General features: G+C 38.3%; 1 protein-coding gene across 6 annotated transcripts in view; it reads left to right on the forward strand.

Annotated features, from left to right (window-relative positions):
- Window positions 1–17,247, forward strand: part of OSBPL9 (oxysterol binding protein like 9) — a 164,779-nt gene that overhangs the window by 144,757 nt on the left and 2,775 nt on the right. For all 6 annotated transcript variants that reach the window (XM_007164473.2, XM_007164472.3, XM_007164470.2 and 3 more), the window contains 10 exons: window positions 4,674–4,786; window positions 4,916–5,034; window positions 9,018–9,103; window positions 11,283–11,454; window positions 12,754–12,838; window positions 13,564–13,674; window positions 13,916–13,979; window positions 14,101–14,241; window positions 16,107–16,185; window positions 16,983–17,074. In XM_007164473.2, coding sequence (XP_007164535.2) covers window positions 4,674–4,786; window positions 4,916–5,034; window positions 9,018–9,103; window positions 11,283–11,454; window positions 12,754–12,838; window positions 13,564–13,674; window positions 13,916–13,979; window positions 14,101–14,241; window positions 16,107–16,185; window positions 16,983–17,074 — 1,062 coding nt within the window. The remainder of the gene's footprint in view (window positions 1–4,673; window positions 4,787–4,915; window positions 5,035–9,017; window positions 9,104–11,282; window positions 11,455–12,753; window positions 12,839–13,563; window positions 13,675–13,915; window positions 13,980–14,100; window positions 14,242–16,106; window positions 16,186–16,982; window positions 17,075–17,247) is intronic.

Raw genomic sequence — 17,247 nt, forward strand, 5'->3', positions numbered from 1 at the left:
CAGTTGCTGTGGTTAGACTTTGGATTCTGGAATCTTAGAAAAGAATAGGTTCTAAATCTGTTTTGCTTTTAAGGTGTGTGATCTTGGTCAAGTTATTTAGCCCGTGACATCCTCAGTTTCCTTGTCTGTAAAATGAGGATAATAATAGTTTCAACTTCCAGGGATCATTGTGAACATTTAAGTGAGAATAATGTCAAGTGCTTACTATGATGTCTGGCATGTATAATAAGTGCGCAGTAAGTGACAGCTGTTACAGAAAGCAAATTAACATTTATTTGCTTTAATGTTCTTATATTTGTTGTAGATGTAGTTGGCTTACTTTTTGTTGGGTATTTTTTCCAAGTCTCCTGCCATCTCAGGAGTCGGTGCTAGTGTTACAGCTTGGGGTTTGCTTTGAAATACAGTACAAATTTGGAAATGATTATATGTGAATTTGCAAGCTAAGTACTATCAGCCAAACTTAGACCTTGAACCTTGGTTTCTTTTAGTAAGAAATGTTTTGTGGCACTCCATTTCTCTGGGTCTCTTTTTTTTTTTTAGAGATAACAATTTTTTTTTTAATTGGGGTATATTTGCTTTACAATGCTGTGTTAGTTTCTGCTGTACAACAGAGTGAATCAGCTACATGTATACAGATATCCCCTCCCTCTTGGACCTCCCTCCCTCCACCACCCCCATCCCACCCATCTAGGTCACCACAGAGCACTGAGCTGAGCTCACTGCGCTATACAGCAGGTTCCCACTAGCTATCTGTTTTACACATGGTAGGGTATATATGTCAGTCCCAATCTCCCAGTTCATCCCACCCTCCCTTCCCCCACATGTCCACATGTCCATTCTCTACGTCTGCATCTCTATTCCTGCCCTGCAAATAGGTTCATCTATACCATTTTTCTAGATTCCACATATATGCATTAATATGATATTTGTTTTTCAATTTCTGACTTACTTTTCTCTGTATGACAGACTCTAGGTCCATCCACGTCTCTGCAAATGACCCAATTTCATTCCTTTTTATGGCTGAGTAATATTCCATTGTATATATGTACGACATCTTCTTTATCCATTCATCTGTCGATGGACATTTAGGATGCTTCCATGTCCTGGCTATTGTAAATAGTGCTGCAATGGACATTGGGGTGCATGTGTCTTTTTGAATTATGGTTTTCTCAGGGTATATGCCCAGTAGTGGGATTGCTGGGAGAACAGTATGGAGGTTCCTTAAAAAACTAAAAATAGAACTACCATATGACCCAGCACTCCAGTTCTCTTAAGTGTGCACGTGAACTGAGAAATACAGTATTGTATATAATTGCACTGTAACTATTCAGAACCTCAAAATTTATAAGGAAAATGATGATATTAATTCAGGAAGTTTTGTTACATAGTAGATCAAATTCAGATTTTGAATGTTGCAAAAGTAAAATATATGTGATTAGGTGAATACATACTGTTAGGACATGAGACTTTACTTAAGGAAGAGGCATTTGAGCCCACAATTCAAGAAGGCTAGTTTAGCAGAAAGGGTTTGGTTTAGCATGTTGGTTTCTTAATGTTTGTATGTAGGGAAGTAAACTATTACAAGACCCTTATTAGCAGTTTGCCAATAGAAATTTCACTTTAATTTTTAAAATATTTTTTATGATAGTGGGGTTAAAAGAAAATAAGCATTTGGAAGAAAATTCCAAAGTAAAGGTTATTATTTATTTTTGAAGTGTTAAATCATTGTTTTCTTTAAACAGAATTAAGGACAGTCTCGATCATTAGCTATTATTCGAAACAAAGTACAATTGAATATCAAAATGGATCATCTGTCCTCTAGAAGCCTATAACTATATTCAGTAAAAGCTTGATAATAATGTGGTTAGCCTCCTTATTACATCACAGATAGTCAATCTCTGGCCCCAGTTTTAGGGGTTCTCCTGAAATTTTTCTGAAATAGATAAATTTTAAATGCTTACCTGTTGTACCTGTAATAGGCATATCTACAAAGTTACCTGCAGGCTCATAGGCTTTTCTTTTCTCTCCTTGTAAGCTTCCTTCTCTATGCTCTCCCAGTACCCATCCCATAACAAATACACAGTTTATGAACCTCCTATTTGAAGGGATCCAGAGTTAAATTCTTTGTCCAGCTCACCCACTCAGGCTTCCTTTTCTCCTTCAATTTCATTCTTTCCTTTTATGCCCTAATCTAGATTCCCAAACTAGTAGGGGCTACAGATATTTTATTTGGCCAGCACAGTGTTTGTTGATTTTTTGTTTTAAAATTTTTATTTTAATGGAGTATAGTTGATTAACAATGTTGTGATAGTTTCAGGTGTACAGCAAGGTGATTCAGATATACATTTTCCCATTAAATGGAATTTTAAATCCCTTCAAATTGAGTATGCTAGTGCCAGGTCTCTATTGTTTTATAATCTGGCCCTATTCACGTATTTATGCTCTCTGCCTGGCCTCTGTAGGCATTGAGCTTGTGTGCCACCTGCTGGTCATCAGCTCTACCACTAGTTTTCTAGCTCTCAGGTCAAGTTTCTATCTACAGTTTCTCTCCCTGACAGAAGAGAATTTGAAAAGTCCTTTCACCGTTCAGTTTCTAAAGACCTGTAGTAATGATAACTTCTGTGTGAACTACGTTATTGGGTTTTGCACATTTATAAACTAGATGAAAGTGCATATGGGAAAGAACTTGCACTTTGGAGCCAGACGTATATTTGAAATGGCTCCACTACTTACCAGTTGCGTGACCTCTGTCCAGTCATTGAACCTCTGAGCCTCTGTGTATGATGAGAATAATCATGTCTCCCTTTTAGGGTTAGACTGTTATGGAGATGAACATATACAGTGTTTGACACATACAAGGTACTCAATAAGATTTTGGATTCTGTTGTTATAATTAAGTTCAGCGCTGTACCTTTTTTGGTTTAGTTTATTTATGATCTTATGATTTAATTCTGTGCAAGTTAGCCCATTGCAGATAAACCTTTCCTGTATGCATATCATTTTTGTTAGCGTTGCTCTTGTTTTGTAACTATAGTCTTTAAATCCTTTGTCCTGAACGAGGTAAATTATGAAATGGCTAAATGAGAATTTATCCCATTTTTTTCCATTTTGAGCTTTATTGAGCATTTCACTTGGCCCAGACATGGTTTCTAACCTGAGTAAGGAGGAAAAGCACAGCATAAATTCATCTCTGATGTTTGGAATCTAAAATAAGATGCATGTTTTAAAGAATCTGAGGTTTTTACATCAATTGATTTAAAACGTTGATTCTATTTTGATGATGTATCAAAGAGCCACACACTTTTTGAAGATAATTTTTATGCAGCTCTTTTATTTAATGATAATTTGATTTCTCTTATCTAGTTCTTTTACTCATATTTTCCATTGGCTCAAAACTGGTGAGGTAGACATTAGTTATAGTACCTTGTGATGTACACTACTAAATTATCAAAGTAACAATATTTAGTTACCTAAGGATTTTTGAAAAATAGATCAAAAGAAGGCAGGTAACCAGGACAAACTATGTTTAAATTAGAATACATATGTTCTGATATTCTAATGTTCTAACATAGGCAGAGAACAGAGGATTTTTAGGATAATGAAACTATTCTCTGCAATACTACAGTGGGGGATACTTATATTACATTTGTCAAAATCCATAGAATGTACAAGACCAAGAGTGAACCCTACTGTAAACTATGGACTTTGAGTGATAATGGCATGTCATGTAGGTTCATCAACTGTTACACGTGTACTACTCTCGTGCAGGATGTTGATAGTGGGGAGGTTGTGCGTATGGGAATTCTGTACTTTCTGCTCAGTTTTGCTCTGAACCTAAAACTACTCTTAAAAAAATCAAGCTTATTATTAAATAAGAAATCAAAAGAAAGTAAGTAATCAGGGCAAACTGTTTAAATTAGAATATATAATGTGTTTTGCACCTATAAATTTGCAATAAAAGACTTTTATGTGTGTACCATTTTATAAATAATACCTGCAGTATGAGAAATTTGGTTTCTATTTTTACCCTTAATAAGTAAACTTTGATCATTCTTTTGTTAATGTACAAATACTAGTCCTGGGTAAGTTATGATCATAGCTGTAATAATAAAATAGAGGATTCTTTCTTTAGACCCTGTTAATCAGCTCATAATACCACTTACCATAAATTTACTTGTAAAAAATAATATGCTTTTTTATTTTTAAATTTCAAATATAATTTTTTAATGACTGGGAAGGGTGTTATTACCAGTGTGGGCTTTTATCAAAGGATCTGAAAAATATAGACATCTTTCTGAGGCTAATTAATAGACTTACCAGTTTTGAGGTTCTGGAAATGGTTGCCAAGAATTATGACATACCTACATTTATGCAAAGTAACAAAATTGGAAAATGAACTCTAGTTTTAAACTTACATGCAGAAGCAAAATCTTACCAATTTCTCATGGCCTTTCAACATGGCTTGGTTGAGCATACACCATGCAGAAAACATGAGCCTGATGGGGAGAGAGTTGGAAAGCATGTATGTGTGTATGTATGTAACCAGCTAACTTTAAGGGTCTAGTTAGTTTCTGTCAGCTATCTGCATATATTGGTTTTAAATAGATTGGTATCTTACTATGATTTTAAATTGCTTTTTTACAAAGCTTAAGAAGGTGATTAATTTTTTTTAGTTCCTCTGGATCTGCCTCAGTCTTGACACACAGCAGCTCAGGAAATAGTCTAAAGCGCCCAGATACCACGGAATCACTTAATTCTTCCATGTCCAATGGAACAAGTGATGCTGGTAAGCAGCCTTGGAGAGTTTACCCTTTTTTTCTTAAAAATATTTGTTTGAAAAAAAATGTATAATACTTGGTAACAGCACAGATTGGCCCAGTTTAACACTGGTCTAAGAAGATCTGTTTTATTTTAGACCTTTTCGATTCACATGATGAGAGAGATGATGAAGGGGAGGCAGGGTCGGTGGAAGAGCACAAGAGTGTTATCATGCATCTGTTGTCACAGGTTAGGCTTGGAATGGATCTCACTAAGGTAAGAATCAATTTGGTATTTGCTGTTAGTCTTAATGTGTATATGTAGGTTCTCAGTGATCGTGTGGTGAGTGTGTCTGCAAATGTAGTATAATGACATAACTTCTGTTTATACTTTTGTCTTGTTATGAATTAATATATATGTACCTGAGTAAACTGAAAATTTTTATAAATGGATGAAATAAGTAAAGCTAGGATAATTTCATAGAGATAGTACATATGGATTATATAGGCTATGATTTGGATTTTATTGGGGGCAAGCATGGAATAGTATTGGGCTTGGTTAGTAGTCTGAACAAAAACCTAAAGCAGTGTAGTGTGCATGGAATCAAAATGAGCAGAGTTCTGATCTCGGGGTTAGAGGACCTGTGCTTACATCCTACTTCTGCTGTTACCAAACTGTGTGACCTTGAGCAAGTCCCTTTCTCTATGATCTTTGGGTTTCTCATATACAAAATGGACATACAGTGACCTACTTTACAGGATTGTTGTAAGGAATGGAACAGGAAGTGAGTGGAAAACTGTGTGACACATGTTGAGCTATATAGTTATTGTGGTTTTGGATTTGAATTTGAATTTAAACTTGGCACTCTAAACAGAATACCTGATTGATGTAGGAGACTGGTGTATAGGTGCCTGTGTATATCCCCGCCACTGTGCTAAAAGCCTCATCCTTTTACCTAATTCTCACCACAGCACTGCAAAGTTAGGTGTTATTGTTAACACCATTTTATAGATGAGGAAACTAAAGCTCATAGAGGTTAAGTAACTTGGCTAAGTCTTATTTAAGTGGCAGAACTGAGATTCTAATCTGGTCGTAGATTTCAAAATCTATAAACTAATCCATAATACTTTCTAGTAAGTGTCTATAATAAAAATTTTTACCCCAAATCTAAATGAGAATGGAAAATTTGTGCAACAAACATACTTGCTGGGAAAGTTCTAGGTAAGAGAATATTTGCAGGAGCTTGCCCTCAGAATTTTTTCAGTGATCATTAGATTGATTGCATAATTGCTGGAGCAGAATTGTAACTTCACATTTGAAAGATACAGCTTAATTTTAGATGTTGACATTTATAATATATTTCTTTTCTACATCTTCTACCTTGGTTGGTTTTGGTCTTCAGTAATAGAAGACCCACCTAACAGTATCTTGAACAATGCTAGGTTTATTATCTCCTGTAATGAGAAGTCCAGAAGTAGAGTAGTTCCAGGATTGACTAATTCGTAGTGGGTCAACAGTGTGAGAAAGGACCTAGGTTCCTTCAGTCTCTCTGCTCTGCCATCCTTAGCATGCTGACATTCACACTCAGACCTGTCTCCTCATCATTGCAAAATGACTGCTGCACTTCCACTCATCACATCCTTATGCAAATATGTCAAGAGGCAGAAAAATAATTTCTTTTCATGAATTTTGTTGTTGTAATAGGGAGAACATATAACAACAGTGGCCCATCAAACTTCCAGTTGAATCTCATTGGCCAGAACTAGGCAGGTGTGCACACCTAAACCAGTCACTGGTAAAGGAGGTTAAATGATTGGTTTAGATTAATCCACATTCACCCCTTGAGATCTGGGCGGGCCCTGTGACTCTCATGGCAACCTATAGCCTGAACCTGAACTGAATGAAAGTTCTGTTAGTAGAGATGTACATAGGCAACCAAAAGTGTGTGCCACAATCAAGTGTGTAATTTTTGCCTCACATAATTTCCTCTGCCAGATAGTCCAGGTTTGGGTTTGGAGCCACTAAAAGTTTAATTTTTGCCAAATTAGCTATTTTAGAAATCTTTATTGGCATAAATGGCTATGATTGCCAGCAGATTCTGAAATCTTGATTCCCTTGTGCATTCCAAAGTATTATTACAATAATGCCTTAAATTTGTATCTCATTTTCCTATTTATAAAAATACTTTCTCACTTGAAATATTTTCTGTAAAGAGTTATTTTCCAAATACATTGTAGTGTTTGGAAATACTATAAAGTCACATCCCGCTTACCTCATTTGGTCTTCAAAACAATCCTAAGATTTAAGCAAGGCATATAGTTATCCTCCTTTTACAGAAACTTACAGAGGTTGAATTAATTTTCCAGGGCTTCCTCACACCTAAGAAGTGACAAAATAAGTACTTGAACCCAGGTTTAAGACAACCTAACCCAACTCACTTTTATCAGTGTTCCAGCAGCTTGACATAATGGCATGTATCAGTATAGTGATAAAAACACTGAAGAAGATGTGGTGAATGAGAGTTCTTAAGAAAACTTTTAAGTAGGGAGGGAAAAAAAAATTCTTTTTTGATTAAACATCAAATCAAATTTATGGTTTTTGGCCATTTCTTCTTTTTCAAATTGCCTGTTCAGTTCTTTTGTTCATTATTCTACTGGCAATAGTAGTCTCTTTCGTGTTGATTTGCAAGAGCTGTTTATACATTAAGATACTTAGTCCTGTCTTGTTCTTCAGCAGTCTTACTTAGTGATTTAGAATCTCTGTGTTCTCCAAGAGTGGTAGGAAATTGTACCAAGCTTACTTGCCAATCTAAGCATATTTATATTATGAACATACATGTTCTGTGGAACTTTTAAACTCTGGAGCCTGATAATAAACATTCTAAATGTTGGAACCACAGTTTTTCTTTTCAAGCCTGTGTCCTATCATTCCTCTTTATATACGCAGCAATACTGGTCCACTGGTCAGTCCCTGTCACACTCATTTTCTGCCCCCCCACCACCACCCCCCAATCTCCATGTCTTGTTCTTCTGTTTTTCCCTCTGTCTCTTATAGCCTACTCTCTAAGGCTTTTCTTTAGCACCCCACCTCAATAAATTGTTTCCAAACTTTGCCCTCATTCTGGTTCCCCAAACAGAACATGATCTTTGCCTGTCCTGAATTTCCACGGTACCTTGAGCATCTCTTGTATGATATTTATCACATTCTACCTAAAAATTAAATGCTCGTATTATTCTCTCATACTTAACCTTTGCTGCCTTCATAGCATTTACCACACGATCTTGAATATAGCAGATATACAGTAATTACTACATTTAAAGGAATTTTTACTTACTATGATGCGCTACTTCCATAATGAATAATGTCTAATCTGATACACGTATCAAAAACTATTCCTTCATTCCTTTTTTAATTCGTTAATCCTAATCTATCTTATCCTTTTTCTTCATTTTCCAATTTCTTCTTTACTTTCTCCTCTGCCACATTCCCAGCGCCTCAGCATTTTTCTTCATGGGCTCAGCCCCACGATGAAGGAGTCTGTTGAATCCCGTCTTTATTCTCTTCTTCATTTTGTTTATTCAGTTACTTATTTAAATTTTTCTTACTTTGGGGATAGTAAGTGAAGATGCAAGTAGAAATAAGTATGGCCCTTGCATTCTAGGAGCTCAGTGTTCATTTGCGGACACAGACCCATAAGCAGATAAGTTCCCTAGTGCGCCTACGATGATAGAGGGGAAAGTGAGCAGGCCTTGCACCACCCCCATAACCAGACAAACCCGATTTTGAATTCCACTGAATAACAGAGCGGTGAGAAAATTTTTCACCCTTTTGAGCTTCATTTTTCTCCACTGTAAAATAAGGATGATAATTTCCTCTTAATGGGATTGTTGTACAGTTTAATAAGATAATGTGTATGTGATACTCCAGAAGGTCATATAGGTATCAAAGGGTTGCTACTGAGTAGTTGTTGTTCTTGTTACACTGATTCAGGGAGCTAAAGGGAGGTTGCAAAGAGGAAGTGACATTTGAACATTCAAAATCTCTGTTTTTCATCTGTTGGGCAGGTTAATGGGCATTCTGAATCAGAACAGTTTGAGAAGTAGGTATCAGAAGCATGCCTGGGCAGTACTTGGTGGGTGTTACTATGATTGGAATGAGTTTTTTGTTTCATTTACTTTTTTTTTTTTTTAAGCAGTTCAGCAATCTGTTTATCTGTAGTGGAATTTGATCCTCAAGGGTCAAATATGTATGTTTTTCAGGTAGTTCTTCCAACATTTATTCTTGAAAGAAGATCTCTTTTAGAAATGTATGCAGACTTTTTTGCACATCCGGACCTGTTTGTGAGGTATTTGACTCAATATAGTAGTTTCCAGTTTTTTTAAGACTTTACCCATTAGCTTTCTGCCTTGGCAGGATAGATGGATCCCTTTGCCTTTCAGACATTTCTGGGGAAAAGTGGAATTGAATATTTTGTTTGTATTAGATGCCCGTTTGCTTAGATTATTTGGCGGTGATATTGTTAGGCAACCAAGTTAAACACTTCAAAAAATCTTGAGTGCCTGTTAAGGTAGCTAGGATTTACGGAGCCAAGAGTAGGATCTTATTTGATCCAGGAATTGGTAATCACTGTTAAATTATTTACACTATATCCAATGAATTTCAGTTATCTGAGTTTAGCAAACCTTTCTAAAGCACCTATTGTTTGCCAGGCACTTTGTTATGAGCTGGAAAGGGAAAGAGTCACAGTGTCTGCCTTTGAGGAGTTTACAGTCCAGTGTCCAGAGTATAGCCTGATTCATAAATTTCAAATACAAAGCTTGCAATATTAGATACATGTATAAAGGCCAGAGCTAATCTAAAGGTGGGATTGATTTATGAGGAGGTGAGTGAGTTCACATTGCTTTTCAGTGGTAGCAGCAATATTTTCTTTGTAATGGGGTGTTCTAATCCGTCTTCTCTGATTGCATTCTTTGGCCTTGGACTGTGGTTTACTGAAGCCAGATACAAATCACTGAAGTTTCACAGTGGGTGGGCACATTGGATGACATTGATACATACCTTCTTAATGAAGATTTTAAGAGACCCATTTAACCATTTCCCAAAGGGCAGAAATTCAAATAGCTATGGCACTGTTTAAATTCGTACAAAATTGAACAAATAAAATGTAAGTATTTATTGGTAACATAAATAAATGGAAAGTACCAGTTATTCATTAGATATAGATTTGAGGTTTAAGGATAATTTTTAATGTATGAGAATTTAAGCTATGAGATCCCTGGAGGAATCACTTAAAAAACACAGAAGTATAGCTAAAAAGCCAATAGATAAGATTAAATGGAATTCTAAAAATTCTAACTCCCCAAAAAGGAGGAAAGGAAATATAATGGAACAAACAAAAAAAGCCCAAATAGAAAAATACCAAGATGATAGAGTTAAACCCAACTATATCAGTATTACACTAAATGTGAATAGCATACATGCTCCATTTAAGAGAACAGTGATTGTAAGACTGGATAAAAAAGCAAGATTCATCTGTACGCTGTTTGCAAGGGACAGACTTTAAATATGAAGACACTAAAAAAAAAAAAAAGAAAAAAAAAATATGAAGACACTGATTAGTTAAAAGGATGGACAGAGATATACCATGCAAAACACTAAGCATAACAAAGCTGGTGTCACTGTATTAGTATCAAAGGATATTTTTTGAGACAAGAAATATTAACAGAGACAAGTAGGGATATTTCATATGATATGATAAGTCAATTTATCAAGAATAAATAATAATCCTAAATATGTAAAACAGCTTCAAACTATATGCAGCAAAAATTGACTGAAGGGAGAAATAGACAAGTACACAAACAAGGTTGGAAATTCCTCGGGAATTGATTGAGCAGCACGCACCTTCCCCCACCCCTCTGAAAATCAGTGAGGCTATAGAAGGTCCAATTGACTTTTCTAAAACATTACCAAACAATGTGTATAACAGTCTTTTTAAGTGTAAATGGAACATTCATCAAGATAGACCATATACTAGGAAGACTTAATAAATTGAAAATAATTGGAACCATATGGAATATGTTCACTGAGCATGAAAGAATTAAATCAGAAATCAATAACAGAAATATATCCAGAAAATCTCCAACTATTTGGCAGTTAAACAATGCACTTATAAGTATGAAGTTCTGGAACAAGCAAAGCTAATGGTCTTAGAAACCAGAAACAGTGTTTGCCTCAGGGTAAGGGTTGGGGATTGCTTGGAAAGGAGGATGGGGAAACTTGGGGGTAATGGAGATGTTCTATATCTTGATTGCATGGTGATTAATTAAATGGATATAAGCATTTTTTCAAATTCATCAAACCAAACAGTTAAGACTGGTGTGTTTAATTATGTATATTATATTTCAATTTTAAAAAGAGACCGAGGTAGCTCCTGGTACTGGGCCCTCTTAGCCTGGCTTAGGATGGACCATGCTGAGGGTGCTGTCAGAAAACAGCGTGTTAAATTTTGTCTTTCTCCCTTGCAGTATTAGTGACCAGAAGGATGCCAGAGACCGAATGGTTCAGGTTGTAAAATGGTACCTCTCAGCCTTTCACGCAGGAAGGAAAGGATCGGTTGCCAAAAAGCCATACAACCCCATTCTGGGCGAGATCTTTCAGTGTCACTGGACATTACCAAATGATACTGAAGAGAATGTGGTGAGTTCTCCACTGACATTTTAAATTACCTTAGTATTTAGATACTTAGTACTTAGCTTTTAGTGTACTGATTCAAGATTTCATTTTATTTGGAGGCGGATAATAATGGTAAAGGCACTGATCAAAAGATTACCACCCGTAGAAGAACAGTGTTGTTGGATCAGCATATTTTGAACACAGTGAGCAAGGAGAAAGAGTGGCGTGAGATGAGGATAGAAATTTAGAAATCAGATCATGCAAAGTCCTCCTGGACCATAATGATAATTTTATGGCTTATCAGGAACTCATTTTTGCTTTGAAAAGGTCATTATAATTATTTTGTGAAAAATGAATTGGAAAGGGGCAAATAGAAGCAAGGAGACCACTGAGGAGGCTTTGGCATTATTCCAGGAGAGACATGGTTGATTCAAGCTGTATTTTGGAGGCAGAGCTGTTCGGTGGATTGGGCAGGGTGAGGGAAAGGGGACAGTCAGAGGTGAATCCTTGCTTGTGGGCTTCAGCAGTTGGTTGGTGCCACTTACTAACGAGGGAACGATGGGATTTGGGGAGGGAAAAATCCAGAACTCCAATTTGAAATATAAAGTGTGAGGGGTCTGTTAGACATGTAAGTGGAACTGTCAGGTAGGGAGTTAGAATTTAAGAGTCTGGAGTTCAAGGGAGAGAGAGGTCTAGGATGGAGACGGGGCTTTCAGAGATTTTAGCGTATTTAGAAGGCACTTAAATCCCTCGGATTAGATGAAATCATCTAGGAAGACATCTAGAGAAGAATAGTTAACTGAGACCTGAGCCACAGGGCTCCAATATTTGGGGGTTGATTTGAGGAAAACAACCAACATGGAAGACCCAAATAAATGCTAAAAGGCCTCTAGGGGTGAAAACAATCAGCCCCTGGCCCACAGTGGCTTTCACATAATAATCTCTCCTTAAAAATAACTCTGTATTTTTCCCTTTCCGAATGACACATTACATGTAGTCCTTTCCTGAAGACAGAAGCAGTGTGTCTGTTCTTGTTCATATTGCAGACATTGATAAGTCCCTGTTCTGTGGCCGGCCTGGCCCTGAGTTAGGCACGTGGTCCTTGCCTTCAATAATGTCTTAGTCAGAGAGACTTAGGGAGACTGACACAAAGCAGTAATTCCAGTAGTATAAGTGCCTCAAGAAAAGTATATATGAGATGTTTTGGGTGTGTAGAGGAGGGAGCAGTTAACCACCTTGGGAGGCGGAGACTCCAGTTATTAGATTCTCTGCACTGTCATTTGTTTCCACATCAAAAGAAAATGATGTTATATTTACTTGCAGGAGCTAGTTTCAGAAGGACCAGTTCCCTGGGTTTCCAAGAATAGCGTAACATTCGTGGCTGAGCAGGTTTCCCATCATCCACCCAGTAAGTTACAGAGCTCCTCGGCAGTAGCCACTTTCAAACTGTTCTGTCTAAAGAGGGTCATAAAGAGCTCCATAACTGAGGCCACTGTACGGTCAGTTTTATGGCCACCTGTATCTTCCCAATCCTGTGAGGATTGGTTCCTCATATCTGTTCCTGGTATAAGTTCCAAAGACTCTATTAGGCTTCACTGCTTAATTATATATAAAAAGAAGGGATTTGAGAAGCCACCTTTTAGTGCTTCTGAAGTCATCTTTCACAGCATGAGCTGTGCTCTAGCGATCCCAGCAACTCTGAAGACAGTTTATATAAAAAAGACGTAGTTTCTGCACAGTATATTCCTGGCATAGTGGAAAGAATGTGTGTCCTCCCGTGTTATTTGCTGGATGCAGCATTAAGACTGGTAATACTGGATGGGCCCAGGTTGGGGCTGGGGCAGGAATATGCTTGCTGACCAGAAGAACAGACAGACCCTTTGTTTTTAAGCCTCTGGGATTGGTCATAGCCTCATGGTTTAGGGAAGTTCCTGCCCACATGGTCCTGAACGGTTGCTTGCATTGGGGGAAACAGGGTATAAAAGGCAGGTGGGTAATTCCTGACTACATTCAAGGCTGTTCTTTGAGGGGTAAAGGATTTTCCCCATGCAGCCAGTTTTTTCTCTGGGTGAATGGAGTTGGAGAGGGGAATATGGCTATGTAGTGCACTAATTGAAAACAATTTCTATTCAGTTTCAGCCTTTTATGCTGAGTGTTTTAACAAGAAGATACAATTCAATGCTCATATCTGGACCAAATCAAAATTCCTTGGGATGTCAATTGGGGTGCACAACATAGGACAGGGTAAGTCTGTGGGCTTTTGGTGGACTACAGTGTTAATAGAATTTTATGTCATTCTAATATGTGCTGGACACCTCTCTAGTAAGGGTAAATGGCCCCAGAAAGCCAGTTTGGATGTCATTGTTTGCAGGGAAGCGTGTGTATTGGCGGTGAGAGCAGGGGTGGGATGCAAGATTGATTTTCCCTAAACTGAATGGAGATTCCATCAACTACTTAGCTGAAATTCCATCCCTTGTCTCCACAGGCTGTGTCTCGTGTCTAGACCATGATGAACATTACATTCTCACATTCCCCAATGGTTATGGAAGGCAAGTAGAGCTGTGTGCATTCCTCTGATAAGCAAGCAGCAGACCCTGCTGTTCCTTAAGCTGTGCCCCTCCTTTCTTTCCTGTGAACTGTCAGCCTTACCTGAAACTTTTGATTTTGCAGGTCTATCCTCACAGTGCCCTGGGTGGAACTAGGCGGAGAATGCAATATTAATTGTTCCAAGACTGGCTATAGTGCCAATATCATCTTCCACACTAAGCCTTTCTATGGGGGCAAGAAGCACAGAGTTACTGCTGAGATTTTGTAGGTATTTTGTTTTTCTGCTTCGGTGCTTCTGCTTCTCTGAAATACTTTTCCTTTTGTCTTGAACTGTAACTCCCATCAGGAATTGACCATTTTAATGATTCTGTCTTTGTAAACTTACTTCACATCTTGTGTGTCATGTCTCTTCCTAAAATCCCATCTCAGAAGGAGACCTAAAATCTGGGTTCAGAACAACCTGAGGTCATTGGTGGGATTTCCTTCCTAGGAACCTGACTTGCAAATGGAGAACTGAGTCTTCCTGGATCTCCTAGCTAACCCAGATTATGGGTGCCTGACTCATTATTGCTGGATTGGACCATGAGCTAGCCCATACGGTAGACCCTGTGACTCCCACCGAAGTGTCTCAAAGCCCTCATAGTCCTTTTTTCTGTGCCTTTGCTGGGGAAAAACAGTAACCATCACATCTTTGCTTGGTTCTGTTTGACACTCTAGGATCAGATGAAGACAGCTGTGCTGTCTGGGTAAACAGTCAGTTGGGTGGTTTAGAGGCTGCCTAGAAGAGGAAAATCTGTAGGACTTTCTCTGACCTCAAAGGCCTTATTGGGAACAGTGTTGCAGATGGAAGACACCGGATTGGTTAACCAGTTTTTTAGGGAGATAATTTAATTTGGATGACAGAATCAGCTCCAAAAAAATCTTGAGCAGGGCAGGACGGGACCACGAACACAAGATGTTTACTAAGGATCACTGTAAAATCCAAAATATTACTGCAGTCAGAAAATACGGGCAGAGGTTAGGGAATAGCACAAGTCACCACAATAGTGCGGCAGCTCCCCTAAAATAGGCAGGTGGGGGAAATAGGATGTCCAGAACAAAGACCTGGGTGGGCCTGCTTCTCAGAATTCCTTAGAGGCAACCAACCAGCACCAACAGGAACTGCTAGCAGATTTTTTGGCCAGTCACAGCGACATATAATAGACTGCCTTCTGAAAGAGTGCTTGGTGGGCTTTTCAAATTAGGGTAATGTCTAAATATTATGAAAATAGTTTTGACCTTAAGAGGGTCTTGGGAAGCCCCAGGGGTCCCCAGACCATACTTTGAGAACCACTGCACAATAACCTTCTAAACCTGGAATCCTACCATTTTTCTTTCCCTTTGTCCTCCTTCACACAAAGCACCAAGTCATAGAGGAAGCAAGTTTCAGTCTACTGATAGCAACTTCATCCATCTACCCTGTGTATTTTTCTCTTTCTGACCTCCTAGCCTTTTTCTATGTCCATGCCTTGCCCTTCCTAATCTGTCCTTTGTTGTAATGCTTATCTTCTAAGTTCCGTACCTGCCATACACATCACTGTCATGTCCAAGTAAAACCTGTTGGGGCTTTTGAGGAAAGGATCCTTGCTTAGGAAAAGAGGTAAAATCGTTTGACCCAGAGGTCCCTTTCAGGCTGAAGATGAAAGCCTGGTCTCCAGCATTGTATCCTTAAGTGAAGCCTTCTCTGACCCTCATCCTAGCAGTGTTGCCCTTGGTCTCCAGTGCTCACCTGAACTCACCACAGCACTTGCCACCCAGAATCTCAATAGCAGTGTCTCCCCCACTAGACTGTGAACAGCTCGAGGGCAGGGACTGTCCCTAGTTTGCCGTGGTCCCAGCACCTAGCGCATCTCATACCCACAGTTTCTGGGATCTTGAGTCTATTAGCATCTTCTTTAGGGCCCTCATTCTTATAGTTGGCTCTGAGAAATCCAGTTTTATTAAGCTGCCTTCACCAACGACTTCACAGTTGCTCTTCTGTGTTCTGCTCTGTGTAGGTAGGCCACACTAACGAGATTCTTTGGTAGAGAAATTTCAATTTGAGACTAACACAAATGTTTGTGTTTTTTTGTTTTTGTTTTTTAATCTAGTTCTCCAAATGACAAGAAGTCTTTCTGCTCAATTGAAGGGGAATGGAATGGTGTAATGTATGCAAAATACTCAACAGGGGTAAGAACCTGCGTTTTGCCACTTGTTTCAGGCTTCATTGAATCGTAGCCCATCCCGTAACTCTGGCTTCCTTCATCTGGAAATTTAACCAGGATGAGCTCTAATGCCAGCTCTTCAGGGCAAGCCTTTTCCTTCTCCCACCTCTTACCTAGCAGTACAGGTAGTAGAATGATTTTTACTTTCCTCTCTCCCCTTAAAATACTCAAGAATAATATATGAAAAAAAAAATGCTTGACACCATAGTAAGCACCCAGTAAATGTTAGCTATATCATTAGAATGTATGGTATGTGTGTTTATAAATAAAATGAGGTGCTAAACTATTAACTCATGTGTGTTTGTATGTACACAGTTTGATTTTGTCTAAGAAATGTATTAACTGCCTGGCCTATGAGTAAGATAGTCCTTGCCCTCAAGGAACTTGCAAACTACCTAATTAAGGTAGGAGGGAGGTGGTATGGCATTAACAGGAGGAGCCAATGAATTGGATTTTGGACTCAGAGAATTTGAAATTTAAAAAGCACTTCAGAGTACTTAACATTAGGATTAGTTGTCTAGCTCTCCAAGAGATTACATCCCAAGCATGTAGCACATAGCCACATTGAAACTGTCTGTTGAATTGAGCCTTTACCAAGACTTAAAGCAAACAATTTTAATTTAGGCTGAAGATTGCATATGGAACTCATTGTCTACATCACTAACATGTGGGATTTCATGATTAAATCTGTTGATGGGAAGAGTTGACTTTTCCTTCTAGAACAGTGTGAACAATAAAACATCTACCTCTTCTGTTTTCTAGGAAAATGTAGTTTTTATAGATACCAAGAAGTTGCCTATAATCAAGAAGAAAGTGAGGAAGTTGGAAGATCAGAATGAGTACGAATCCCGCTGGTAAGGAGATGACATAACTAGAGCTATTGCAGCAGTGCTCTTGCTATTGGCCAGGCATAGGTGCAGGGCTGGGTTGTAGAGACCGTATAGCAGGGTGTAACAGAGCACAGACTGAGTTTGAATGCCTGGGTTCATATGGAGCTCCACCACTTGCATTGTAACCATGACTATAA

Source organism: Balaenoptera acutorostrata, chromosome 1 (assembly GCF_949987535.1).
Source record: "Balaenoptera acutorostrata chromosome 1, mBalAcu1.1, whole genome shotgun sequence".
NCBI classification, from domain to species: Eukaryota; Metazoa; Chordata; class Mammalia; order Artiodactyla; family Balaenopteridae; genus Balaenoptera; species Balaenoptera acutorostrata.